The sequence below is a fragment of the Dinoponera quadriceps genome, unplaced genomic scaffold, assembly GCF_001313825.1.
Source record: "Dinoponera quadriceps isolate SergipeBrazil2010 unplaced genomic scaffold, ASM131382v1 scaffold96, whole genome shotgun sequence".
Lineage (NCBI taxonomy): Eukaryota > Metazoa > Arthropoda > Insecta > Hymenoptera > Formicidae > Dinoponera > Dinoponera quadriceps.
In genome coordinates, this window is record NW_014554269.1 from 363,397 (window position 1) to 390,153 (window position 26,757).

Sequence of the window (26,757 nt, forward strand, 5' to 3'; positions counted from 1 at the left end):
TACATACCGGCAAATTATGATAACTGATCGACGACAGATTATTAAAAGAGACTGAAGTACTCGTGCCACATGATTATACATAAATTTTTGTTACTGTCTCAAGATTTCGAGTTTTGTAACTAGTTATATATTATTTTATAGAGAATAGAGTTTGTATTTTATTTGTATATAAAAAGAAATATTTTCTAGTACAAACTGTCATTTGTTTTGCTTCGCTTGATTCGGTATTTGTGTCGGAAACTTTTTTTGTTTTGTTTATTCGAACAAATATTACAAATATTATCCACAAATATTGAAACGCAATTTCTGATTTTACATTTGATAATTTTACCTAATCTCTCATCTCTCTTTTTATTAAATGATCGCGCAATTAATTATATATGTTAAAACATCAAAATTAATTTTTTTCCTGTTTCTTGCAGTTGGTTTTTCGTTTTTCCTGCACAATTCCTATAATAATGCAAATACAAACAGCATGCGTATATAAATCAAGCATTCATTGGCTTTCTGCCATCCGCACTGGAATCCGCATCAGCGGATTTAATATATCTTAGTTCGGAGAAGCTCATATTTTACTGTCAAACTATTTTTGATGTTTTTCTGGCAATTGTACAATGTGCACTACAAATTCGGAGTTTGCACTTAGGCCCTCGAAAATGTATAATAAATGAAAATGCAGACTCGTCTTGCACTCTACGTGCCGCGAGTGTACCTGGAGCACAAATCCGTATTTTTATTTATTATAAATTTTTGAGGATCTAATTGCGAAATCCGGTACAGGGCTAAGTACGTTCGCAAGAAAGATTCCAAAAATAGTTTGATGAACAAATATGATTTCTCCGAACTAAAATATGGGAAAATGCAGTTATGACGGAAAGTGCAGCCTATAGTGATATTTCTATACAATCGATATTTGGCTCCTGTCTTATTTACAAGTAATAAATAAATTCATAAATTCATAAATAAAAGATTAAAGTAAAATATCGATAAAGCTCTGTTAAATTATTAAAATTATTTTATTATTTGGGCCATGAAGAATTAAGCACGGTTAGTGTAGTGCCGTATTAGATAAATCAGTTATAATGTTACGTAACTTTATTTAAATTAAAATCTAGCATTCTGGTCATAGCTCTTCATAAATAAATGAATAAATATATAAAATATAGATTCATAAAATATACCCCAGTTAATATCAAGTAATAGTAACTGTTAGTTATAATTTTCAATTCAACAATGTAAATGCAATATAACACTCCTGTTATATTTCGTATATACCGTAATATATTTCGACATGCGTTTCTCCTCGCTCCTGACATCACCAAACAAGGGCGGTTGTAGCGAGTATACAGGAACCTCAAACAATGAAAAAATGTATAATGATGCGACAAAAGAGCTCAATTGAACAAGCATATACGCAGATAATTAAATCAGTTTTTCATAATTTAAGAAAAAATGCGTTATCCGCATTATCTAGTCTCATATAAATGTGACTGCTAACATATATTGCGCGTCTCATGTTTGGAAATCATATGTGCAGATAAATAATTATGCAGTTCGCACTTTGTGTACGAATTTATATTATAGAGTTAAATAATAATATTACAACTCTCTTCTTTTTTGATTTAGCGTTGTATTAAGGATAATATTTGTAAAAAATAACTCTTGCACGTTATTAACCTAATACAGATATACAATTAATCCTTAAGAAACGAAATACAATTAATTATAACGTAAGCGTAAGTTTCTTATATCGCATGAAAATGACAATATTATCGGTGCGTGTATTAAATTGTATTTATTAAAGAATGCAGAAAAAAGGTTGTCAGAGCGAAAAAACACATGGTTGCGTATGGGTATGAATCCACCTGTGAAATGAATTGAGATAAATGTTGTTTAATTACGCATTTTAGGGCTCTTGTAAGCCTGCCCTGTGACTTTTAACGATAGTATCATTATTATTACGTTATCGTTGGGCAATTATAGTATATGGTGCACAAACTGCACAACGACAATATAATGATACTATTATTAATAATCACAGAATAGGTCTACCGGTCCTTCGCCACGATTATTTTTATTGATATGTCAGAAGCAAGAAAATACACAGAGTGGCATAGAGAGACATCCTTAATAAAATGTACCATCTTAGAGTCTTAAGAAATGCATTATTCTAAAAGAATATGATTTTATATGTTAAGGCTCTTATGCTGATCTGCAGACAGATCTGTTTATTTCAAAGTATTTTTGTAAAAAATTTTGAGCGTGTATTTTATCACTTCCGTCCTCATTGATCAAGATGATTGTGACGAGGAAACAGAAGGTTTAATGTATCTGAACTACATGTTGTTTAAGACGTCAATTTGGCGTGCTTCTGACGCTTCCTCCTTACATTTATTATTGTATAAAATATACTTTTTACTCTCTAATATCGTACTAATTTACTATAGAAGATAATGACAGGAACACATAAATGAAGAAACTAATTGTGCTTTGTGTTAAAAGAAATAGACAGTCACTATATTGAAAACTTATAGTTATTACGCATTTTTGTACTCAGTACATATATCGATCAATGAATCTTTGTAACAATTATTATTTGATTATGCATTGTGCAACCAAGTAATAAGTATATTACACATTCTACACGACTAATCCCAAAAATTTCATCGCAAAGTGTTCCTTTCTGTAGCTAAAATTTAATATTATCTTAAATATTACAGATACACATACAGCCACAATATCAGTATGTATATATCATTATTTTTGTACAGCTTAATTTCTAGCTAGAGCCGTACAGATTCTATGCTCTCTGCTACTCCAACAGAAAATCAATGTCAAATATACTGTAAAATAATAAACGTAGACTTGTCGTTTTTTGTGTACATCTCCAGAGAAATATACTCAACACATTTGACGAGTAATTGAGACAATAATGAGACAAACGCATGTAACATTGCCTGCGTTCAGCAGAAAAAATAGCTTACTAAGTGCTTTACGATTATTTATGATTCAAATATTCCTTCAGATCTTCTATAATATAAAAAAAATGTACCAATTAAAATGTGTACCGATCAGAAACAATGGCTGTATTTAGAAAACACAAAGTCGAGTGAGCGTTCACTTTTACAGGAGCATTTTCTCTTAGATTTATTATAGATTTAATAGAATACCAAAGTCAAAAGTCAACGATCACTCAACAATTGCACAACCGTTGTGCTCTCTAAACGCATCAAGTAATCACAAAGCGCTAATTAATCTACTTTTCCTGCTGAACGTAGGTATTGTAAGTGATATATGTATGTCTATGTAAATGTGTGTATATGTGTGTGTGAGTACGTATGTGTAGGCGAGCATGTATTTGTGTTGCACCAATACCCAATCTTCGTATATTTACATATTTTATCTTTAATTTTATATACGTTTAACTGCTTTCAACGCAGGTACACATCACACAACTCTAATAATGTATAAAAATATGTATATCATTTTATTATTTTTTTCTTTACTGTAAAAGAGTTGAACTGCTATTTACGAAGAATAGAATTTTTTCGATAAAATTAACTGCCAGAGGTGAATATTAAATTATTGTACACATTATTTTTGTTTTCGGACAAAACGTGATATACATATGGCCCCGCATATTTATTATAAGAATAATAATTGTATATAGTAATGACTTTTCAATCACTGTGTGGTGTGTACCTGTTTGTTACAAAGGATTAACCTTTAAAAATTTCTTATTTCGCGTGTTATACATAAATATATAAATTGTTTTTCTAACCAAAAGTCACAAGTTGGGGTATATTTGCAGACATTATATAGAATATAGTCAATTTTGCAAAATCTTTTATTTTCAATAAGATTTTCTTTCTTTACTTCACCTGATATCACTTAGCTCGCAATTACTGTGTCGTCGTATCTGAAATGCTTTGTCGCCATGTAGCGTGAAAAGGAATTTTCAAGATCTTAACTCTCGTCTTCGGCAATGCAGTTAGGAGAAGTTTTTGCAATTGCGGCAACGGTAAGATGTCGACTTGTGGACTCGTCATATGCGGTTGCTGCTTATCATCACCTGCGAAATTATGAAATAATTTTGATACTTAAAGATATTTAAGTAAAGCGCCTAAAAAAATTAAACGAAAGTTAATAGTAAGATAAAATTTATGTATAAATAATAAAGAAATGAATAAATACAAGAATAAATGAATAAATATATGGAATTTAGGTTAGTAATATACCTAGGTATACATAAACGTACTATATATATAATATAAGTATAAATTAAAATCTAATATTAGTTAGATCTTAATTTATATCACTATAATTACAGATTACACCGAGTGTCTGACAATAGCAAAACCCTTGCATATAAGTAGAGAATTGAACTGAACAGAAAAATCTTCTAGTATTTTGCGAATTTTGCAATAATTATTAAGGAATTAAACATTATTAACGAATAGATATGTTAGAAACGGTAAGACGTCTTATCTAATATCTCAACACAAATCTATATTGGTTAAATATCATCATAAGATTATTTTAAGATGATATGCAGCCAACGAAACGACTTGGGCTGCATTCCGCGAAAAAGACAGCTCAGTAAGTATTTAGTGATTATCTCTCCTGATCGATATATATTCTTGGATCTATAAAAAATCTAAAAGAATGCTCTAGTCACAGACAACAATCACTGAGCGCTCACTGGATCTGCTTTTCCCGCTGAATGTAGTCTTTGTGTTTCTCAATTTTTTTTTTTATTAGAAAGTAACGATTGAAAAAATATTTTAACTTATATAAAAACAAAGTTAAGAAGTTAGAACTAAAAATAATTAGTTTAAGTTACAAGTTAACATATTTTAAAAATAACTAAGTTAGAAGTTACTAGCTTTTTAACTTTCTAACATAATTTCTGATTAATTTGTTACTACTCAATCCTGACTCACATAATATTTGTTTTTTATTGTAGCTCACATTCGTAATCTTCTCTAACTTATATAAATGGAAGTACATATAAATAGAAGCACACATAAATAGAAGCACATATAAATAGAAGCACATAGAAATAACGCGATTTAAGAATATACAAATAAAGCGAGACATACCTCTTTGGTTCTCGTTCTCATCCTCTGTTTCGTCAATCAGTTTCAAACAGGGAACCGGCTTAAGAACAGGTATGGAGTCGCCGGTGACTTGCTTAGTCATTAAATTGCATTGATCCACAAATAATTCGGTGACTCGAAGCAATTCAAGAGTAACGCCCCATACAAAATGAGTTAGATTATTTGAAAGTTCGGTTACTCCACCAAGGACCATGTTGTTGGAAGTTGCTGATTGCGATATGTAAGTAGGTATAATCAATAACCTTTTGATGTTTTTGCAATTGGCGAGGCATTTGTCGAAGCCGTTCTTCACGTCAAAATTGACGAGCTCCATCTGATTTAGATTCTCCAATTTCGATACGCCCTCAAGTATATCAAACGTACAACAAGATCCTTGACCTTTCTCAAGTCTGAGGCGTTCCAATTTGTTCAATTTTATTAGAACGGTCGTTCCAAATTTGTCGGGGAAGTCGGAGCACTCGCCTAGTTCTAACGTTTCCAAGTTTACCAACGCCTGTATAACTTCGATTTTTTTCTTCCCGAGTTCCTTGACTGATGTTAAACTCTACAAAAGCAAGAAGAACAATTATAAATGTAGAATATATAAAAGTATGAATAATAAAAAAATATATCACGATAGAAATGTTTTGCTGAAAATAACTTCAAATAAGACCCTTACCAACTGCGTCAATTGCGTTAATTCTTGCAGAGGTGTAAGATCTTGTTGCAATGACATGCCACTGATCGCTTTAAGTCTGAGTTCTTGACAACGTTTTAGATTTCCGACTGATTCTAAAGTTAGTGAATCGCACTTTATTGACATAGCACTCAGTACTTCGAGTTGTGGACAACTTTTAATTACTTCTTCAACCACCATGACTGGACATCTGCACAACTCTAATTTCACCAGGCTCGTTACCCGCGGTATAACGGATAAGAATTTTTTCCATATTCCGTCTGACTCTCCCGATACCAGCATTTTGCGAAGATCTAGATGTTGCGTTCCTCGTCTTTGCAAAGTATCGGCTAATCCGTCCCAGTCCGTCACCTGGCTGTTTTTCATACGCACTGTTTTCCAAAGGGACGGGTGGGCTGCAAGATCGCGCCACATCTTACAAACACGCGCTGCGCGCAGGAGTTCTTGGACCTTTAGATATTGAAAAATTCGTAGTAACGCGTGATAGCCGGCGCAAACAGAACCCATGAAGTTTTGTTGTTGTTCGGCTGTCTCTTGTTGGTTCTGTTTCCTCCTGCAAATATTTCAAAATTTGCATATTTCAGAAAAGTTTGTTCGGTTTTAACAGCTACTACATATCCGCGCACACTTTTATTAATATCATGTATGGTTTTTGAAAAGTACGACTTAATTCCGATTATTAGACACAAAGAATTTATTTTTAAATATTTGACGATTTTTAAATATTTGAAATATTCTCTCGTTAATGTGTCTGTTATAAACGTTATCTATCACATACGTCGGGAGCATATCTCGTAAAATTAATTGCTAACCGGCGACATATTTTTTATTAAAAAAATAAGAAAGAGGTTTTTAAAAAGCAAACAAAATGAATGTGAAAATGTACGTGGGATTAGAGGATGCGAGATGGACAGTGAGAATTTATGGGAAAACGCACTAACAGGTATTTGTGTTTTGTTTGTATTTCAGCTCGCACATGTCATTATATCTGCAAATATAAAAAGTAAAAATGAATTAGATTTTTCCACTGAAGCACTTATCGCTTATGTAACTTGTATTTGTAGCATGAATGTAAACACACTATAGTTATAATAATATGTGCATTCTTCTATATCCGTTACAAAAACAAACGATCACAGAGAATCTGTAAATTTTTAATTTACTTTGATACTACAATTACAAGATACTTGCAAGAATTAACGAGTGCACTTGACTTATCGTTCATATTTCGTTGAGAATTTGGCCGCATTTCTAAGAAGCTAAGGCAGTGTGCTTCGATCATAAGATAAAATCAAATTCATTTTTAACAATCGATTTCTATATTTTCATATATAATAAGCATGAGTATATATTGCATTTACAGGTGCTCATACATATAAATGCTTTTACATGGTTGGATTATGAAATCAATAACAAAATACCTCCTTATTGTCTCGTAACGTAAAATCTACTTTAATATACTCAAGCCTTGTAGTGTAAGAGAAAAAAAAAACAAAAGAATAGAAATACACACTCACACTCTCTCTCTCTTTCTCTCTCTCTCTCTCTCTCTCCCTCTTTCTCTCTTTAATATATTTATCAATCGAACGTCGAAGCGTGGATTATGGAAAGACTATTTGTAAACATCATAAACTTTGTAAATACAATATGTACAAAGCAACTGCCAAAACCTCAACAGAGTTGCCGTAACTCAAAAGATCGCTTGGGTAAAACGAGGAATAAAATAAGAAACGTGCCTAAACGTGTTACCGAGAGTATATTACTTACATGAGGCCCTTGACCGTTACTGTGTTCACATTGCTTGACAACGTCTGTTGGCAATCTGTATCAATCGTTTCCGCGTTCGCTGTTTCAAGAGCATTCGGAGTGCTTGTTGTGTGCACCGGCGTTACGGGTTCGCTGCTCTCGGGCGATCTACGACCTGATACGTGCTCGCATGCAGTCTCGCCTTCCGACGCGGGGCAGTCTACATTGGCAGTGGAAGATTCATTACACGAAGCGTTCTCAAGCGACTTGTCTGTTTCCTTGGCAGTGTCCTTATTTTCGAGCGGTTCGGTCGCATCGACGGAGGCGCCGATGGCGGACGCGAGATCCGCCAGACGCGCCTCCGCGTCGTCTCTCGTGGACTCTTTGTCGGGTGTCACGCTCGCTTTCTCGAGCTCGCACGCAGGCACGAGCTCGGCATCCGAGTGCTTGACCGGAGGTGCACGCAGCTTCGTGACGGAATTGTCCACCGTGTTCGAGATGTCGACAAGCGAACCGTCTTGGAGAGTCGGCGGCTTATCGCCGATCATATCCGGCTTCACCGTGATAGCCGGTTGGACCGCCATCGCGTTATTTTTCGGCACCACTATGTATCTCTTGCCGCCCATCACGGCGATGTTCTGGGCCGGCTTCGGCACGGTGCCGTCGTGGCTCTGCAAGAATTCGTTCTCTGTCTGCGGGAACCAACTGCTGTCCTTCTTGTCCACACCCGTGGGCAAGCTCGGCGACGCGGCCGGTGCTTTGGCAGTTCTCGACGGGCTCCTCGTTTGCGCGTCCGCGCCTTCGGACTTGGGTATTCTTTGCAATTTCGGAGGGATTAAGTTAGCCGGGTGCTTCGTTTTCGCATTCTGCGCACCTAACATACTAATCGGGATTAACGGAGGCGGTGTCAAAGACGGATTGCTTGACGTGTGAGATTCTTTAGTGTCCTGCTGACAATTCTACAACATACATTTAACCGCAGGTAAATATCACCGTAGTTCTCGCTATAATTAATACGTAGTATCAAGGATATATCGCCCGAAGATTCCAAGTGAAGAAATTACAAATTGATTTACACTACATTCAAAAGTGACATCAAAAGTTCGAGAGTAATTGATAATCTGGATAAAAAATGATTTCACTTTAATGGAGTTGTAAGAGGTTAAATGAGTTTGAAGAATTTGATAAAATTTTCTCTGCGTATACATTGAAATATTATAAAACTCATTGCTCGTGCAATAAAAAAAAGTTTGATTATTCGAGAATTGAAATATTTGTAATTAAAGTTGACACTTTTTCTACGTATTCCTTGAGATTAGCATACTATTTTTAATTTCTATTTTCAATATCTTCTAAATTAAAAATAAAACTTTAATAAAAAAACTACTGTAGTATCAAAGACTAATGTGCAAACATTATATACAAATTTCAAATTATTGAAAATTTATCGGTACCAATGGCAATATAAAGTTCCAAATTTATATTAATATTCGAAATACATATACATATACACATATTTAAACACTTAGACTTCTTCCTATTATTTGTGCATCTCTATTAGATCAACAAATGCATAAAATAACATCAATAAGAAGAATTAAAATTATATTTTCATGTTAATATTTTGTACATATGTCTACTTCAACCTCGTTTCAAATTAACATTTATTATTTAGGTAATAAAATAAATATATAGGAACGTAATTTTGTTTGATAAATACTAAATTTAAATACTAAGTAACCCCCTTAATGCGCCACTGAAAATACGACACCAATGGGCAATACATCCTTAACACCGAAAAAAAGAGGCGACTTAAGTTGAGAACTTCCGACAATGCGTCACATATATTCACGCATAAATTACTACCCTATTTTAATAACGAGCTAATATCCATAATCTTGACTCTCACACCTGAAGCTGAGCTGAATTCTTCGATATTTTATGGAAATGAATATTTCGAACATTCCACAGTAATATGTAATATCGGGTATCTAACAACTCTCTGTTCACTGATAAATTTACAGAAGAGTAGAGCATTTTGAACAGTTGATCTGAGTCTAAGAGCTCGTTCACGGAGTCCCTCGAATAATAATATGAACTACGCAACACACCTACCTTGCAGACATATTCATCACTGCCTGCAAAATCCACGCCTTCAACACATTCAGGATGATACAAACAGAGACAGACGCGACACTGTAAGCTCGGTATCAATCCCATACTTGTCGAACATCTTATACTGCATGGCTCTTGTACTTTGGGCCTGTAAGATGTGCGTTTCGATAGGGGGAAGGGATTCAGGTGGACAAAAATTCTCTCATTAAGGATTTACGAAACAGGATTAAAGGGAGAAATTATGAAACAGATGAAACAAATTTCCTTCCTAAAGCAATATCAAGACGCATGCGGTTTAAAGTTAAACATACTCATGTATGACTGCAATGAAATTCATGAATATGTAGCGGATTTCGCGCTTCAGACAAAACAATGAAAAGTTTCGCACATTTCGAGTTAATCATGTGTAACTGTATATAAGTCCTCGTTTTGTAAAATAAAATTCTTTTGTAAAATAAAAAGATTTCGTAAAATCTTTAATCGAGTTATATTATTTTCAATATAACTTTTAATAAATATCTAATTTTTTTTATATTGTTATAGATACTTTGGAAACCTACTTTTTTCTTATTTTCATTTTATTTTTCTATTGAGATTTACGTTTGATATAATATAGTAGCGATAAACCAAACATGATGTATATGTACTATATCGATCTACACTATATGCCTTGTTATAGAAATAGTATAGATCTAAGATTAAGTAGTCCAAGTACTCACGTTAGTACTCTTTTGGTTTTAACAGCGGTAGCTTTCTCCACGGCTACTTGCTGATTGCGTCTTGCACTTGTTGCAGCACGTTGGGGTGGTAACATATCGGTTTCCTCCACTGACGGTTTTGTTTCCGGTGGTTTCATTTCTGCAAACATAAATTAGCTAGTAGAAATGGTTAAACCTTAAAAAAATTATATCAAAAATTAAGTCTTACTAGCCTATTTATATTTAATTGGGGCTCTATGAATTTACTTCGGTAATTAGTTTTTATTCTTGGTTTTATAACTCAGCACATCTTATGCACTTGACTTGTTTTTACCCTTTTTATAAAAAAAAAAGTAATTTTTTAAATAAAATATACAATGATATGTAGAACGTACACCCAAAAAGAGATGATTCCTCATCTCCACAAAAATAAATCGAAAATGCAGACTGAAATGTTTTCATACACGGTTTCGTTTCCGACAAAATTGAATATGAATTGAATTTAAAAATTTGTTGAGTACACGTGAATTTGACTCACAATATCACTAGAATACTATGTCATCAATTTCACATATAATAAATGTTATTCTACCTGTCAAGTAAGATTGAAACCACCTCTTATGTGTGTATCTAATATAAAAACGAAATATATATACATTATAGGAAAAGGGTAATTTTTCTATAAATTACAAAATATGTAAAATATATGATCTAGTAAATGATGAATCACTAAGCTGTTATTGGATTAAATGCAAAATTAAATTTTATTTTGAATTATTAAATTTATATTTTTTCTTTTAATTAAATCTCTTTTAATTATTTCATTGGATAAAATCATCATGTGTGAATGTACCAGAACGTACTTATCTGAGGCGTCTTCTTTGCTGCTCCTTTCGTTTTATATCCAGGGGATGCTGCGGCTTTTACGGGCGATTTAGCGGCAGCTTTTGTAAATATTGGCGCAGGCGCAGGCGTAGGAGCAGGTGCTGGAGTCGGTGCAGGTGTAGCCACAGGAGCAGGGGCAGAAGATTCCTGCACTGGTGGTTTTTTCACTAGTGTTTTTTTCTTGCCAAAGGATTTCCTCCCTGCTGCACTCATGGATCCCTGCAATGTCCAATTTAAATATCTTCTTTACCAATGAATTAATATATTTAACTCTCTGTAACCTGATGTAATTTAAAATTTACATATTCACATATCCATATTTTCCAAGTCTAATTTCATTTTTTACCATTGTATAATTTGTCATTTTAAGGTAATAATATTGTCACAAAACAATCTGTTTACAATGCAGTTGTTAGTGTTTCTCACATCTAAGTAGATATAATTTAAAGATGAGATATAATTTATATAAATGGAAATTCAACTAATTCAATTAATTTCATTAATTTATACCTTACCGCTCTTTAATTAATACCTTATTAATACCTAATTTATACCTTACTGTTCGCTCTTTTTCTCTTATAGCGTTTCTCTTTCCAGAAGCAAACAAGATTGAGAGCTATAGAGGGTTAAGTCACTACAATATTTTGCAGCAGTACGATTTAAACGCAAATAGCCGGAAACTTACCCGCCATTTCTTCGCATCTCGAATGACTTCCTTTTCTGGGTCGTCTATGCCAATTGGTTCTTTGCAAAATGTGAAGTTACTAATTGTCAATTCCTTAGAATGAACTAAAAGAAGTACAAGTTGATTAGTCTTCGTATTTATATAAACGATATATTTATAAATATTTATATATAATCAATTGCGCGATGGGTAAGTGCGTATTTCTGTTCAAAGAATGCGTAACTTACGAGTCTCTGCAAGTTCCCTGTAACTTCGGATTTTCTTTCCCTTTGGTGTGTAATAATATATATCCGCCATCCTGTTAATAGAAGAATCGTGGCTAGCCCTAAATACTAACTCTCGTTTCCAACCATACTTAAATGGTTCTTTATATAGCGGATTCGACATATCGGTAGGTTTCTTCTTGCCGATATTCGTCGGACTATCACCGCGTGAAGTGCGACCGCGGCTAACTTTCACTTTTGTTAACACTCCAGTTGGACTACTCGTAACTGATGAGTTCGTCGATTTAATGGAGGATACCTCCGTCTTGCTTGGTTCCACTTCGGAATCTATGCTATTTGGTACATCAATAGAATCTGTTTCGGATTTATCAGACTCCTTTTCCTTCTTAACTTTGCTTAAGTTAAGTTGATGCTCTGCACTATAAATATTATCCCTCTCTTTAGTTCTGTTTAACGTTTTGCCCAAATTGTCCGTTGCGTAAATAAAAGCTTTCATATCGTCGAGATCGAGATCTTCCTCTTTCTGTTCCACGTTTTCCAGCTTCCTCTTAGAATATCTCGTGCGTTTTATAGGCTGGGTTTCGGCTATTTCCGCTTCTGCTATAATAAATCATATTAATAAGTTCAAGGGTATAAAAATGTTTTTAATGTGTACATAAGTATTTATGCAAAATAAAATGATAATTAGAAATTAACAATCACATGCAAAGAATATAACATAAATGAAGATATATGATAAAAAACTCTAATCTCTTTCACCAAGTTATCTCAATTATTATGTGTTAACATATGCCAAACCATATGTATTTATTTACATTTTATACTGCGTTTTTCATCTAAAACATATTGCATTTTTTATGATAAAAAATCGTAAAATATTCTATATAAACGATGCAACTTTATCATATCATTTCTTATATCACTAATTCATGCTTGAATTCCACGTATAATGTAATCAGAATTATGTGGAGAGCATGCGATATAAGTAGAAAATCATAGGAAACCAATAATCTTTTCGTTGTTTATTGTACTCTCGTCTTCATATTTGAACACACGATACAGTAATTTATTATATTGATTGATGTAATTATTATTAAGAAACTTGATAATAAAAAGTATTTTTATATTTGAAAGAAGAATTTCGGGATTTATGGTTCAACACTTTTCTAAAAATATGAATATAGTATATTCCTAAAATTGCATAATTCCTTTCTGAAATATTGTCCTATAGTATAATTATGGTTATCATTTGTAACAATTATTATTTATGAAGCTTATTATATATGAAATAACACAAGAAGTTCTCATATAATATGATACTATGCTGTACTGAAATTTCTGAAAATTACAAATTCACTCTCAATATATCATTCTACATAATAAAATATTAAACTCTTATTTGCATTTATACATATATGTACACTATTTCAGCATTTAAGTAAGTCATATAGTTGTTTTTGACATTTTATAAGATAAGAAATGATACACGACGCATTTACAATATGCATATTTCAGACATTTTTAATCATGATGTTCACCTATATGTATACCTTGTATATTCATCATAAAATGTCCCATATTATTAATTTATGATCTTAAACATGATATATAATATAATTACAACAATATAAAGCTATGTAAACCACATAGTGGATAGAAAATCATGGGACGTCATTGACCAATTTTTGCCAGAAGTGTACTAATGACCGCAACTACCTCACTAGCTGCATAGTAACTACCAGAATGAGCAACAAAAGACAATAAAAATATTACCAATGAGTTTCTTCAGGATGCTACTGCCTCGTACTTCGCTGAGAACTTGAAGGTCAAAACCGCTAAATCCCAATGAATCGTCGGAGCTGGCATCGTCCAATTCGAAGAGTTTACGTTTGTGCAGTCTCGTTTCGACCATTTCTGCGTCGCTCTCGACGGTGCTGGCGGAATTGGCCTTGAACTTTAGCTGCTTCTTGCGCGAGGACGGTGTGGTGGGACGTTTCTTGCAGGAGCTCTTAAAATCGCCGTTGACCTCCTGCGGTTCGGTGTTGGCGCTTTCGGTCGGTGATACCTTGCCGGGTGAGTGCTGCGTCTCGACCGGCATCATCGGTGTGTCGCCAGGTAGGATGACGCTGTCGCCGCTGCCACCAACGATGCTTTCGTTGAGGTTAGAATCCTCGCGCGATACTTCGGCGTTCCCGCCATTCACGTTCGCGCTGTCCATCGCACAGCCTGGTCGGAACGAAACTGCGAGTTATGTTTCGTAAACACGAGTCTACCACCGATCTCCCCGTGAAACAAAGTAATCGTTATTACTTGTGTGGTCGCCGTCGTTGATCCTCGTCAGATGAAACTAACCCGAGTACCATCAAACGGGCACCGACGACTAGCCTAGCACCCGCAGTCAGTTTTCCCTCTCTCTCTCGCTTGCTCGTTCACACTCTCTATCTTTCTCTCACCCACACTATACAATACTCTGGCTCTCTCTACAATCCCCTACAGTGCCTTTCCGCGGCGATCCCGCGCTCATCTGGCTGCGAATACGCACTGCGCGTGCGCAGACATCACTACGTACTATTTACACAACCGCGTTCTTCGCCGAAATCCTCGTAAGATACGTCCGCAAGGAGTTACCCATTGTACTGTTGCCCACACACTTAATACGTTACGAGTTAAATCTTAACTCGAAAGACAAAATGCACAGAACACAGGAACGGCATGTATTCCGGAAGGGAGTTCAATCACTTTGATTGTTAGGTCACTGTAAAGCGTCTTTGCAGAATGAAGTAACGGAAATGGCCGTCCAAATATACTTATGTCTCGTTTTAAACGCGGCAAGTCGGATAGCGGACTAGTCCTGTGATTGGCCATAGGCTAAAAGCGCTGTCTCACGTAGAAGAGAAAGGCGGAACTGTAAAACGGAACAAAACAGATAAGGGTTTGTTTCTATTGTTACATTGGCCGCACTAGAGGTGCGTTCCATTTAAAACTCGCAACGATCGCGAGCAATAAATTATAATTTCGTGGTAGCGTCAAACGTCGGAACCAATCAGCAGACAAGAATCAAACGTCGGAACCAATCAGCAGACAAAAATCAAACTTCGACCCAATCCATTTTTTACTGATTGGTTCCGACGCTTGGCGCTCGACGCTACCATGAAATAGTACCTTTAGGATGCGTTCAGGGAAACATTATTAGCGCTATTTAGTGCTAAAGATTGTTCGCGGAGCTAGAAGACAGTGCTATAAACGCAATCATGACGTCATTAGTAGTGGTGTGTTACGTCATAATTGCGCGCTACAAACGCTATTCTTTCCGATTTAGTGTAATAGTAGCGTTAGGCTGCCTCCCCATGCGGCATAACTCGCGTAAGAGTGACTTGCGTCAGCCAATCAAGCGCACACGGCCACTTACTAGTATTCGTATTCTCTCACACGCTGCTGCAGACTGTTAGTACATCGAAAGTAGCAACTCTGCTCTTAGATACTTTTATCTCATTACTATTCAGTGATGTACGTATATTATAAAAATATTAGATGCTATTAGGGCCCTTGTAAGAAAGGAATGCAAAGACTGTAAAATAGAGAGAGAGAGAGAGAGAGCAAACGTTTTTTGTAGTAAAATTTCATTTATTACAACTATTTTGCCAATATTCACAAGATAATAACTTTAAGATATTTTCAATATAATAATTAATATGAAAAGATTAATAATATAAAAAATTGTATTTCATCTAGTTAAGTGTCCTTCGTTGCACTTAAGTATGAATTTGTAAATGCCGTGGCGTAACTGTGATGTTGTTAACGCATGCGTACAAGGGGCCGGTGGGATAAAACCGTCTAGGACCTTTCCATACTGTTCCCTATACTGTATTGATCCAATAATTGACGGCAGATGTGTCAAAATAACACTCCGGAAAAGAAAATTTTAACGTTAAAGCGAGTGTTTTATTACAATGATATTGTTATAGCGATTTTTGTTTCCAATTATCTATAATTAAAAACAAAAATATAAACAGGTTGGTATAATTCCTAAATATTACAGAGAGAGAGAGAGAGAGCAAGCTCTTTTTTTGTTAATAAAAGCTCATATATTTCCAGAATTTTTCTAAGATTATCATCTAATAATTATTTATCTTTTTTTTCTTCTTTATCATGTAATAATTTTTGTTATTTGGTGCTGTTATTAGGCTTTTATAACCATATATGATACCATCCTGTGGAAATAGCAAATTTATATCACACTGAATATCTCTGAGACAAAAAATACAATCGAATCTCATTGCGAGCTTAATAATTGCCAAAGAGATTATCTTAAAATAAGAAGAAGATATATATTGCATTGAAAGTTTGGACACCCTTACATCGAATAAAATGGAGGTAGACAAAGACTCGTATATGTCAGCTAGCACTCGGAGAGAGAAATACCTGAAGGTCCAAAAGATGATGGACAATCTATCACCAAACGACAAAAGCGAAATTGAAGAGGTCATAAGTATTTTAATGGAATTGATAGATGAGCTCAATAATAAGATGGCTAGTTCAACATCCGAGAATTTGGTTGTAATGCTCGCAATACTTCACTTAAATTTAGGCACGATATATGTAAATTTGGACAAGACAATAATTGCCGAGAAAGAACTTATAACGTGTACTGACTTATTGAAAGACATTGAACTGGAGCCTAGTAGTATTATGCCAATGATAAAAGCCCTCAATCAACTGGGCATACTTTATGCAAAGTGTGAGGCAGAGAAAGCCAAGGTTTCTTTAGAAAAGGCTGAAAAGCTGTACACCGAGTTCACAGAGAACATTCAACTCATTCCAATTGACATAGATGTCACAATGGGCATAGACACAGAAGGACTGGACGCCTGTAAGCTTCTGGATAAGATTCATACGATGACTCTATTTTATCTCGCGCAGGTATACGGTGAATTAAACGACAAGGACTGGTTCGCTGCGTACTGTCATAAGACGCTGAGTATGCAGCTCAGACTGGACAGCATGGATAATATCGACTGGGCTCTGAACGCCGCGACGCTGTCTCAGTACTTCATAGACCACGATAACTTCACCCAGGCGAGGTATCACTTAGCCTCGGCATCCTACATACTGCAGAAGCACCGGGACGCGCTGGAGGCGAAGGGCCCAAAAGAGACCAGCGAGAGCATCGCTGCGGAATACGAGACCTACCATCATAGATCCGCGGATGTTGCTAGATGCTGGGCGCAATACGGTATTACATTACTGGGCACTTCCAAGGAGCGACTATTAAAGAGAGTCGAGCAGGAAGATCAGTCGGACGACTCGAGCTCCGCGGCAACGGCAACGGAGTCCATGAAATCTACGATGGAGCTGATGAAATTTGTGGATATAGACCCGGAATTGGAAGCCATCGTTGGCCAGGTCACGGACCAGTACCTGCTCGACTTCGAGGACGCCAGGCCGGTGTTTCTGAACGTGCAGAAATGGCTGAACGAGGCGAAGACGTACTACACCTTGAACAATCACGCGTCGGACTATGCGCGCATCGTACAGGACATCTCACAGGCGTTCAAGTTTCTATTGTTCTACGAGGTGCACGAGGACAGGCAGGCGAAGATGCACAAACGGCGGATCGACATACTCGAGAATCTGGACCAGGGGCTGAATTCGCGTTATTATCAAAATATCTCGCGGGAGATCTGGCAGGAGCTCGGCGAGATATATGCGGAGATCATGGAGATCAAGCTCAGCCGTTTGCAGGCGTCCGACGAGAAGCCGACCGCCCAAATGATAACGAAGATCAATCATCTGGCGAAGAACAGCATTAAGTACTTCGACTGTTACGTGAATTCACTCCCGAAGATCAACAAGTTCGACGAGGTCCCGACGTACTCGGATGATTACCTGTACCAGGCGTTACACACGCAATTTCTCATGGGTAGATTGCACGGCAAGATCATCACCTCCGACTTAAAGCTAAGGATAGAGAACATGCAAAACAGTCTCGACAAGTATGAGTTTATTATGGATTATTGCAACAGGCATCCGGAAAAGGAGGAAGAACTGAAGAAACACGAGTTCATAAGTGTGTGCAGAGAATTCGTTAGTTTGCTGCCGCTCACGTTACATAGAATGAAACAACAACTGACGGCTCAGTAATTCGATTTCTTTTTTACAATTGTATATTTGTCTCAAGAACGTAAAGAGATGTTTCATTAAATTTTCCTTCGAGGATGTGACATCTCGCCAAGCCTTTTTTCGTGGAAAGTAAAAATGAGAATCAGCGAGTCCCGTGTTTGCGATATGCGTGTCTCGGATGTATTTCAAATGCACTTTTTGATCGATGCAATTGTGATCGAGAGAGATGCATTCGCTATATTTATTATTGAAGAGCGTAAATGAGAAATGATTATAATGTATATTGCCACATATTAAAAAAAAAAAATATATATATATATATATATATGCCGCGAAAGGGACACTAATATGTAATCAACATAATAATAGATAGTGGTATTTATCTTCTCTAATTTTCTATTCCTGTTTTAAAAAATAAGATTGACTATAAGTAAAAGATTTTCTATTCTCTAATACCTCTTGTTACATCATTTCATTTGAGAATATGAAGAGACACTTCGCTAAGTTTTCTTTATGGAAATTAAAAATGAGAATCAGGGTGTTCGTGATATGCATATCTCACGTGTTTTTTTAAACACTTTTTGATTGATGCGATTGTGATCGAGAGAGACGCACTCGCTGTGTTTATTATTGAAAAAGCGTAACATAAATAAGAGATTATTATGTTTATAATGTATAATATGTTGCCACATATTGAAAAAAAAATATATATAAATATATAAATATATATATATATGTCGCAAAAGAATCAATACACATTAATATGTAACCGAGAAAACGCATAATAATAAATAGTAGTACTTAGCTTCTCGTGATTTTCTGTTGCTATTTTAAGAAATAAGGCTGACTAAATAAGAAATAACAAGTAAAAGATTTTCTATCCTCTAATATCCTTTGTTACATCATGCCATTCGAATTTTATTATTTCAATTTTGTGCGCTTTGGTCCGGCATTCATAGTTGGATCTTATATTTAAGACCATCTTAAGTTCATCTTCAGATATTTCGCAACCAATGAAATGAGCGGCATAGCATAGGAAGATAAACTTAAAACTGTCTTAAATATAAGATCCACTTGTGAATACTGGCTTTAATCATGTTAAACAATAAACGGAAATTTGATCGGATATAAAGTTGTATCACTTAAAAGTAAAAGGTCCGCCCGACTTGTCGTTGAGTTGTACCACGATTCCATTTCTCATTAAAGTATTAAAAAAATAAAAAATTAGCCGATTATTTAGATTTATTATGCATGAAAGAAGTACCCCTTGAAGAAATAGCGATGTCTCGCGAGTGAAAAGAAAAATCAAGACTTACTGCATGACATTGGTCAGCGTTTCAGTTGATAAGCGCGATAAGCGCTTCGCCGCGCGTAGATGTCAGCATGTGTTTCGGCTTTCGTAATTCACGAGGTGTCCGAATAGTCTCGTGGAGATCCGACGTTGTGTCGTCGTCGTCGTTGCTACTGCTACTGTTTCTTGATCCTCTTATTACTGGTGAAAATGGCGTCCTTGGTGGCGAGTGGTGTTCGTCTGTTGGCCAGGAGAAATACCGGTCTCAGGAAGTCGTTCGATCGGCTACGGTATGCTCGTGTCACGCTCGCCACACGGCCAGGATGCGGCGAGGAGCGGATGCTGCACTGCGCCGCGCGAATCGCAAAAGTGCCGCAGGTAAACCAACGTCGTCGTTGTGCTCTTCCTACCGAATCTTTCGCACGAGCGACCACCGTGTTTTGCAAAACGCATATTATGTAACTGATGAAGCGACCCGAGTCCGCACGAGAGACGCATGAGCTCGACGAATCCCCACGACGTGCACCTCGACCTCGTCGTTCTTCGACGAGCTCGATGTTCGTTGTAAATTTGATGCTTCAGTTCTTTATTACACTCGCGCCGAATTACCGGCTTCTTTGTACCTTCTAATTGCGTTCTTTTATATTTTTCGCGTATTTCATTTTACATTGAAATACAAGACGCAATTGGAATAGACTGATCTTTTGTTCCTCGTGTGGCCTGAAACAGAGTCTGTTTCTATTCATGTTGCAATTTCATGTATGAATTTCGTTGTAAGTATTATATAGTATCATAAGTCACAAGATGTAAGAGTCACGTATATATATAAAGAATAAAATATTCAATTGATATATATATATATATATATATATGGCCAATATGTGTATAGTCAGCGTCATATATGTTGTGCCATTCCTTAGATGAAAAATTACATGATTTTCAAACTTATACATAATCCATAAGGGTTGAAAATCGTATAAGTAATTTTATTTGTAGTGATAACGTTATGATAGCTCCAATTATTACAATTTTCATCTTTGGTCTGTCTTTTTTTTCTTAAACTAATTTTATTAGTTCAAGAAATTTATACACTCTGAAGCATGAGAATCTCATATGTAAGCTTCATACGCTTCAGTATGTATGTAAATTGTTTGAACGAGTGCAGCTAGTTTAGCTAAAAAGAACAAACCGTTTATGCATATATGTGTAAGACTGAAAATTGTATAATTTTCAATCTAGGAAATGGCTTACGTGATGCTATCTGTATCTTGCTAATACAAATAAGGGTAATCAGGTTGCAACAATGTAATTTTTTTGGTTTTTTTGTATAGTCAGATCTCAATTGCGAATCCAATTAATAATATTCTCTGAATATTAAGACATTAACATAGAAAAAAAATGTTTAATGAATGCAGGTAAAATACAATCGTGGATATTGCACTAGTACAAAACCAAAGTCGATTAAGGACATTCAAGAACGCATATTGAAAGTTGTGGGCGCTTATAATGAAGTCACTGCAGAAAAGGTTACATAGAGATATATGCATATATATTTTTTTGGGGAATATTTTACAGGGCTTAAGGGATACACGCATCAAGCAGGTGCGCCACTACAGTCACACGCCTCCGCTATCCCTTGACATTATCGGTCAACGAGTACTCTTGAATTTAAAACTTTTTGATAAAGTTGATGTTTCAAAGGTATCTATCAGACATCAATATTGAAACTAAGACTTGCTAAGACGTTTCTGTAAATGACTCATGCGAAATAAATTCAAGAATACCAAATAAATTGTTGTCAGGAATAATGATAAATAATTATTTCTGTATAAGGTATTATTTTGTGCATTTGCTGAAACGTCTCGAGAGATAATTTAAAAGGAAAAATAGTTGGTTAACACCTGTCTTGATCGTGGCCTCTGCATACATACTGACATAAAAATATGAACCTCATTTTAATCAGTAAATATTGTTTATTGTGCTTAATAATTTCTATTATCGTGTGGTCCAGAAGTGTGTACGCATGTGATGTAAGAATATTTACTTCTTTCAAACAATTATATGATTAAAATTCAAATATGTATTTTCCTTCCTTAGCAGAAAGTATTCGGTTTAATGTATTCTACTGGTTCTAAAAACATGTCAGTTGTGCAGGAAGCCCATATATGTCTGTTGAATTCTTATCTAACAATATACTGAATGTTCCTTAGTTGACCTTGGAGTCGCATTTCATGAATGACCTGGGTCTCGACTCTTTGGACCATGTGGAGATCATCATGGCAATAGAAGACGAATTTGGCTTCGAGATTCCAGATATGGATGCAGAGAGATTATTAAGACCTTCAGACATAGTGCGTTATATAGCCGACAAAGAAGACGTGTTCGATTAATGCGCTTTATATTATTTATATGTACACGTTTAGTCAACATCCGCCGTTGCTCCACCAGGGAATAACGAGTCACAGCGTCTTACTTCGCTGCCATTGTTTTTTCTGTATATAGACCGATCATCATTATGTGAATAAAGTAAGCGAATTGTTAGATTGAACTTCTATTATACGAGCACCTTATAAAATTGTAACGTGAAAAAAATTTATATATGTATCATATATACAAAGTCTTTACGTTTCTTGCAATGATGTTACACAAAATCACGTGGAAAGGTACGTAAAAGTTTGCATTATCAATTGGAATTGCGGCAGCCATAATTTATTCGTAATTATAATTAAATTTGTTTACATAGTACAATAATTTCTTATTATTGTTTTCATTTCCGTGTGCAAACTTAAAATTTTATTACTTAATTATCACGTTAATTTTTATTTTAATAATTCTAAATCATATTCCTGAAAATTTTAATTATTTTCCCATTTTTCGTATATAATTTTGTTTTGAATGTAGGAAGTGCAGGTAAGTGTAGTTATGAGCAGACTCATAAGTACAGTAATGACTTCTGCACATAGAACGCGAAAATGCTTGCCGTACGATAAAAAGCCACGCGTTAGCCAATCAACGTGCCGTTTTTCCATAAGAACTAAAAGTTTATTGGTCATCGTGTCATTTGTGATGCGCATTTCACACTGAATGCAAAAGCCACAACGCGCATGCGTACAGAGTTGCTCCATATTGGAATCTAAACGAATTTGACGTTTTTCTCTTCGTGGAAAATTCATATTTCTTCTATTCAGCTCGATTTTGTCAGCAGAATAAAAGTCATGGCAAACAGCCTGACGAATTCGACGAAATTGAGGAGCAGAGATTACGCGAATAAAGTTAGACACGGATCGCCACGGTTGCAGGAGATGTTGCGAGAGGTTGGAAAGCCAATATTTACCTTATATATATTAATAAATTTTGTTGAACTTTCGATACCATGGGGTTTCTGTGGTTATAAATAAAAGATTCATTAAGACTGAAATTAATAGGGGAACGATGTTTCAATTGTGCCATTTTATATACGAACGTTTATTAATAATTCGTATTTACGTTTAAACCTTTTTATATTTTATTAATAATTCCGTATTTTGGCAGATGAAGATTGATCATCAAGAACATTTAAAATTGATAAACGTTTCAAAATAATATATACCACGTTAATAATATTGATTGATTAATATTTTATCGAACGCGAAAAATCAAATTTACGATTGAACCAAGATGTATTTTAGATCTTGGAAGATTTAAAAGTTTAAATTTTCACAAATATAAATATTAAATCATAAAAACCAAAAAAATTGGCATTAATCCTCTCTCTTCCAAGGCAAAGAATTATGATAATGCTTTGATATGCCATAAAATTCAATAGACTCTGTGGTACTTGGAAAATGTTAATTTAGTTGTATCTATATAAATTAAGCAGAGGCAGAATCAGTGAAGTTTTCATATCTGTTTCTTTTAACTTTGCTTTTAGCATGTATTTTCTATGCTGTTTTTCTTCCAATGCTGGGATATACGTTGATTTCAGGCAGATTTTTAAATCAATGTTTATAAGATCAGTCTTGTATGTTAGTTAAATTGTATAAATGTCATATATACAAATAATGTTACAGAATCTATTTTAGAAATGTCGTCAGAGAATGCGAGAGAGACGGAATCAACTGTTCAACAGACATAGATTTGGTTCTGAACTCAATTCGAGACACATACAGGATAAATTGACGGAAATAATACGCGAAGAAATAAAAAATCTAACATTAGATTGGAAAGAGAATATATCTCAAGAGACAGATGAGTTTTTGACTGAGGAGCAAATGTTTGATTTGGAAAATGAAGTTATTAGAGAACAAGGTTTGATTAAAAACTTTTAAAGTAATTTACTGCATTTTATCAATAGAACAGTTACTGTTTTGAAGCACTGATCAGACAGAAATTACTTGAACATATTGTGGTTTAATATAGAGCAATGGATGCTGCAAGAGTATGATAGAATCTCGCAAGAGGAAGACGAATATCTGGCAATATTGGCTGATAACGAGAGCAATGATGTGACCTGTCCAACCTGCCAGAAAGCTATGTTAGCCGAAGAAAGTAATTGTCTGACCTGCGCAGCTTGCGGACTGATGTTGGCCGGTCGTACTATGCAAGAAGCGAAACGTTTGATCGACAAATGTGTGTATGAGCATGCAACCAATTGCATCAAAACGCCAACGTTCACAGTAATATCCGAGAGTGGTAACATCAATTTGTACATGGTGTGTTACGACTGTTCTACTTTAGCATTGATTTGCTGATTGTCTACAATTAATTTCGGCTAGCTTTCTGAAGCAAGAGCGAAGTCGTTAAATAGAAATGCAGAACATCGATTACGTCAATGCGCTTTGAATAGAACATGACATTTTGTTACTGTGTGATTTGTATTATAAGTTAATTTCAATGTGTTCCTTAAAATTTGTACGATACAGGACTCTGTCCAAAAAAATGTTGCTTGACTTTATTATAGAATTGTATTAATTTATGTTGTGACTCGTTCAACTTAATAGAAATCAATTATCAGATTTGTCTTTTGTCTCGATACAAATAAATTCAGGAAAGAATATTTCGATGTTTACAAAAGATTGTATTCATAAAATTGTATATACACATATATATATGTATATTTGTACTCCAATTTATTTCAATTGCCCCGCAATTGTATCGCAGTCAATTTCTCAGCATAATCATTGATAACGGTCAAAAATGAAAAAAATGTGATACGGGTATAAATAAAATAAAATACATCAATTCGGGTTTCTTCATATGTTGTAACATTAAAGTAATAACAGTATATGAGTCTTCATGATTATATGATACATATTGTACAAAAGAACATCCCTTTCGCTGAGTTCGCTTATATTACCTATCACTTACACATGTATATACACGTTGTAAGTTAAGTGAGGGCGTCTGTATATCGTGTCGTGCGTAAAAAGTCTTTTGAACAACGAATCATTTCAGAATACACGTGAAAACAACAATTTAAAGAAACAGAACATAACACCTCCTCGGAGTATTGGACGTTTCGTTTTCCGTAATATTTGACTGCACACTGCAATTCACGCTGCAATATGCAGAAGCCCTCCGTAGCTTAAGCTCTATTCGGTAGAGTCAAACCTTTTTGTAAATGATTTGTACATTATCACATGATACTTCCATATTAAAGATCTTATATTGCATAACGTTGTAAACATAAGTGTTACGTGTTTGAGCAACCCCCTTTTTATCGTCCATGCAATCATCGCCCTATGTGTAATTCCTTCTGCTGACTCGACTGTGCAGGACAATTCGACGGCAGCGCAATTTATCAAATGCTATATCAGTATGATCAATATATCGATAGCCTACGTGTTCAAAAGTTACTTGCATCTTTATACCTCAAGTCACGCCCTCCATCAAGTTATCCCTTTCATAATTGTCTTCGACTGCACTCTGTCGGAACGATGAGTTATGGCACTGATTTTCGTTACATCTTCGACAATAGGATACAATTGGCGGCATAGAAATATTTTGGTATCACGTAACTTTTAGTCATACTTACACGACACTGTATAAGTACGGTATATACGTATAGTTGTATTAGAACAAAAATAATTTAATATTCGAGACATCTTTCATCTTCGCTCGACGTAATTGTATAATTACGAAAAAAGAAATTTTACGGGCGTCTGTGCATCTCCGCCTTACAATTAATAAGATTTACGATAGCTGTAAATTAACTTTCTATTATCTTGGATGAGAGAGAAGTTTCCCAATACGGTGTGGAGTGAATTTTATCGTACTACGAAATTTCATAAACTTTGTAGATAAGCATTGTGAGCATTAGAAATGTTATACAATTTTCATTGTAAAGGTATTGATTATAGAATTATTCTCTCCGACTTTTGGTATAGCTGTAAGATAGCGCATACATAATCGCGCGTAATAAACGTGGAACTACACATGTAATTGTTTTCTTTCAAAATAATTACCTGCGAACGATTGTGCGCGGCCATATCGATAGCTACATTAGTACATATTTTGGTGTATATATGGTGATGATTGGTGGTGGCGGTGGTGTGATGGTTAATATACACGTGTATTTAAATATAAAACGTGCCTTATATAAATCCGTCACGATGGATTCTCGCAACTTCAACGTGACGTTTTGCAATAAAAAGAGGAATTGCACTTAAATTCTGCTTTCTCGCCCGCGTCATCGCGTTAAGTGATATTTCATCGGTCTGCTGTGACAAAACCGTTCTTGAGAATTTCCTTTTTTTTCTTCATAGGCTGGCTTAAGCTACACGGTAACTATCCTTCTTTGTTACGTATCTAAATCTTGAACTTTCTTTCTACAACACGAACAACGTTGCAACAAAATCGCGCACTTGGTCACTGCGTGGAGGGCCGGCGTTTCGTCTGACTGATCGCCTCGAGCGCTTCCTCGGGCAGGCGTGCCGGGTTTGACAAGATATCAGTTTGAGTAGATAGATGCCTCAGGGAGTCTAGAACAACTGAAAATCATTCCTCGGTTACAACAAAATCGAAGTAATTCGCAGTGTTATGCGTTCGTCAATTAACTGTTTTTATCCCCTTTACAGCTTCGACGAGTACACTTAAGAATTTAATGATTCAAAGAATCGTTTCGATGGATACTGAAAACACAATATGAAATTGTTGCTTTCCCGCGGATATAATTTCCATTCAAATCGCAAAAATTACACCTTCGTTCGAACTAGCTCC

At 35.3% G+C, this 26,757-nt stretch overlaps 5 protein-coding genes across 15 annotated transcripts in view; 3 read left to right on the plus strand and 2 right to left on the minus strand.

Annotated features, from left to right (window-relative positions):
• Window positions 1-3,824: 3,824 nt before the first annotated feature.
• Window positions 3,825-19,664, minus strand: LOC106752244. 3 transcript variants are annotated; one of them, XM_014633817.1, is made up of 11 exons: window positions 19,586-19,664; window positions 13,923-14,375; window positions 12,153-12,746; window positions 11,926-12,029; window positions 11,219-11,459; window positions 10,377-10,515; window positions 9,658-9,805; window positions 7,564-8,501; window positions 5,779-6,349; window positions 5,103-5,664; window positions 3,825-4,072 (listed from the first exon to the last, which is right to left on the minus strand). In XM_014633817.1, exons 1-11 carry the CDS (start codon window positions 19,593-19,595, stop codon window positions 3,903-3,905), a joined length of 3,930 nt encoding a protein of 1,309 aa, XP_014489303.1. In that variant the 5' UTR covers window positions 19,596-19,664; the 3' UTR covers window positions 3,825-3,902. The 3 variants fall into 3 exon arrangements, with proteins under 3 accessions (XP_014489303.1, XP_014489293.1, XP_014489309.1); XM_014633807.1 differs by having other exon boundaries at window positions 12,153-12,749; XM_014633823.1 differs by lacking the exon at window positions 19,586-19,664 and adding an exon at window positions 14,460-14,998 and having other exon boundaries at window positions 12,153-12,749.
• Window positions 16,001-18,651, plus strand: LOC106752259 (KIF1-binding protein-like). The gene is made up of 2 exons (XM_014633832.1): window positions 16,001-16,162; window positions 16,334-18,651. The coding sequence occupies exon 2, from the start codon at window positions 16,518-16,520 to the stop codon at window positions 18,288-18,290; it is 1,773 nt and encodes a 590-aa protein (XP_014489318.1). The 5' UTR covers window positions 16,001-16,162; window positions 16,334-16,517; the 3' UTR covers window positions 18,291-18,651.
• A 4-nt stretch (window positions 19,665-19,668) lies between the features above and the next one.
• On the plus strand, window positions 19,669-22,108 carry LOC106752269 (acyl carrier protein, mitochondrial). Of its 3 annotated transcripts, XM_014633858.1 has the most exons (4): window positions 19,669-19,938; window positions 20,976-21,071; window positions 21,136-21,261; window positions 21,771-22,108. In XM_014633858.1, exons 1-4 carry the CDS (start codon window positions 19,771-19,773, stop codon window positions 21,948-21,950), a joined length of 570 nt encoding a protein of 189 aa, XP_014489344.1. In that variant the 5' UTR covers window positions 19,669-19,770; the 3' UTR covers window positions 21,951-22,108. The 3 variants fall into 3 exon arrangements, with proteins under 3 accessions (XP_014489344.1, XP_014489338.1, XP_014489328.1); XM_014633852.1 differs by lacking the exon at window positions 21,136-21,261 and having other exon boundaries at window positions 20,976-21,086; XM_014633842.1 differs by lacking the exon at window positions 20,976-21,071.
• Window positions 22,109-22,612: 504 nt separating this feature from the next.
• On the plus strand, window positions 22,613-26,202 carry LOC106752375 (RPA-interacting protein-like). 2 transcript variants are annotated; one of them, XM_014634044.1, is made up of 3 exons: window positions 22,613-22,874; window positions 23,622-23,847; window positions 23,959-26,202. In XM_014634044.1, exons 1-3 carry the CDS (start codon window positions 22,776-22,778, stop codon window positions 24,288-24,290), a joined length of 657 nt encoding a protein of 218 aa, XP_014489530.1. In that variant the 5' UTR covers window positions 22,613-22,775; the 3' UTR covers window positions 24,291-26,202. The 2 variants fall into 2 exon arrangements, with proteins under 2 accessions (XP_014489530.1, XP_014489539.1); XM_014634053.1 differs by having other exon boundaries at window positions 22,787-22,874; window positions 23,610-23,847.
• LOC106752349 (MLX-interacting protein) overlaps window positions 24,777-26,757 on the minus strand; it is a 28,878-nt gene continuing 26,897 nt past the window's right edge. For all 6 annotated transcript variants that reach the window (XM_014634031.1, XM_014634007.1, XM_014633989.1 and 3 more), the window contains one exon: window positions 24,777-26,528. In XM_014634031.1, coding sequence (XP_014489517.1) covers window positions 26,407-26,528 — 122 coding nt within the window. In that variant the 3' untranslated portion in view covers window positions 24,777-26,406. The remainder of the gene's footprint in view (window positions 26,529-26,757) is intronic.

Coding starts and splice junctions, on each gene's coding strand:
- LOC106752259 (XM_014633832.1), top strand. CDS start 16,518: ATGGAGGTAGACAAAGACTCGTATATGTCAGCTAGCACTCGGAGAGAG.
- LOC106752244 (XM_014633807.1), bottom strand. Junction 12,750..13,922: donor CATCCTGAAGAAACTCATTG/GTAATATTTTTA, acceptor GATTTATTATAG/CAGAAGCGGAAATAGCCGAA. Junction 8,502..9,657: donor GTGATGAATATGTCTGCAAG/GTAGGTGTGTTG, acceptor TGTATGTTGTAG/AATTGTCAGCAGGACACTAA.
- LOC106752269 (XM_014633858.1), top strand. CDS start 19,771: ATGGCGTCCTTGGTGGCGAGTGGTGTTCGTCTGTTGGCCAGGAGAAAT. Junction 21,072..21,135: donor TTGTGGGCGCTTATAATGAA/GTCACTGCAGAA, acceptor AATATTTTACAG/GGCTTAAGGGATACACGCAT. Junction 21,262..21,770: donor ATAAAGTTGATGTTTCAAAG/GTATCTATCAGA, acceptor AATGTTCCTTAG/TTGACCTTGGAGTCGCATTT.
- LOC106752375 (XM_014634044.1), top strand. CDS start 22,776: ATGGCAAACAGCCTGACGAATTCGACGAAATTGAGGAGCAGAGATTAC. Junction 22,875..23,621: donor TGCAGGAGATGTTGCGAGAG/GTTGGAAAGCCA, acceptor AATCTATTTTAG/AAATGTCGTCAGAGAATGCG. Junction 23,848..23,958: donor TGAAGTTATTAGAGAACAAG/GTTTGATTAAAA, acceptor GGTTTAATATAG/AGCAATGGATGCTGCAAGAG.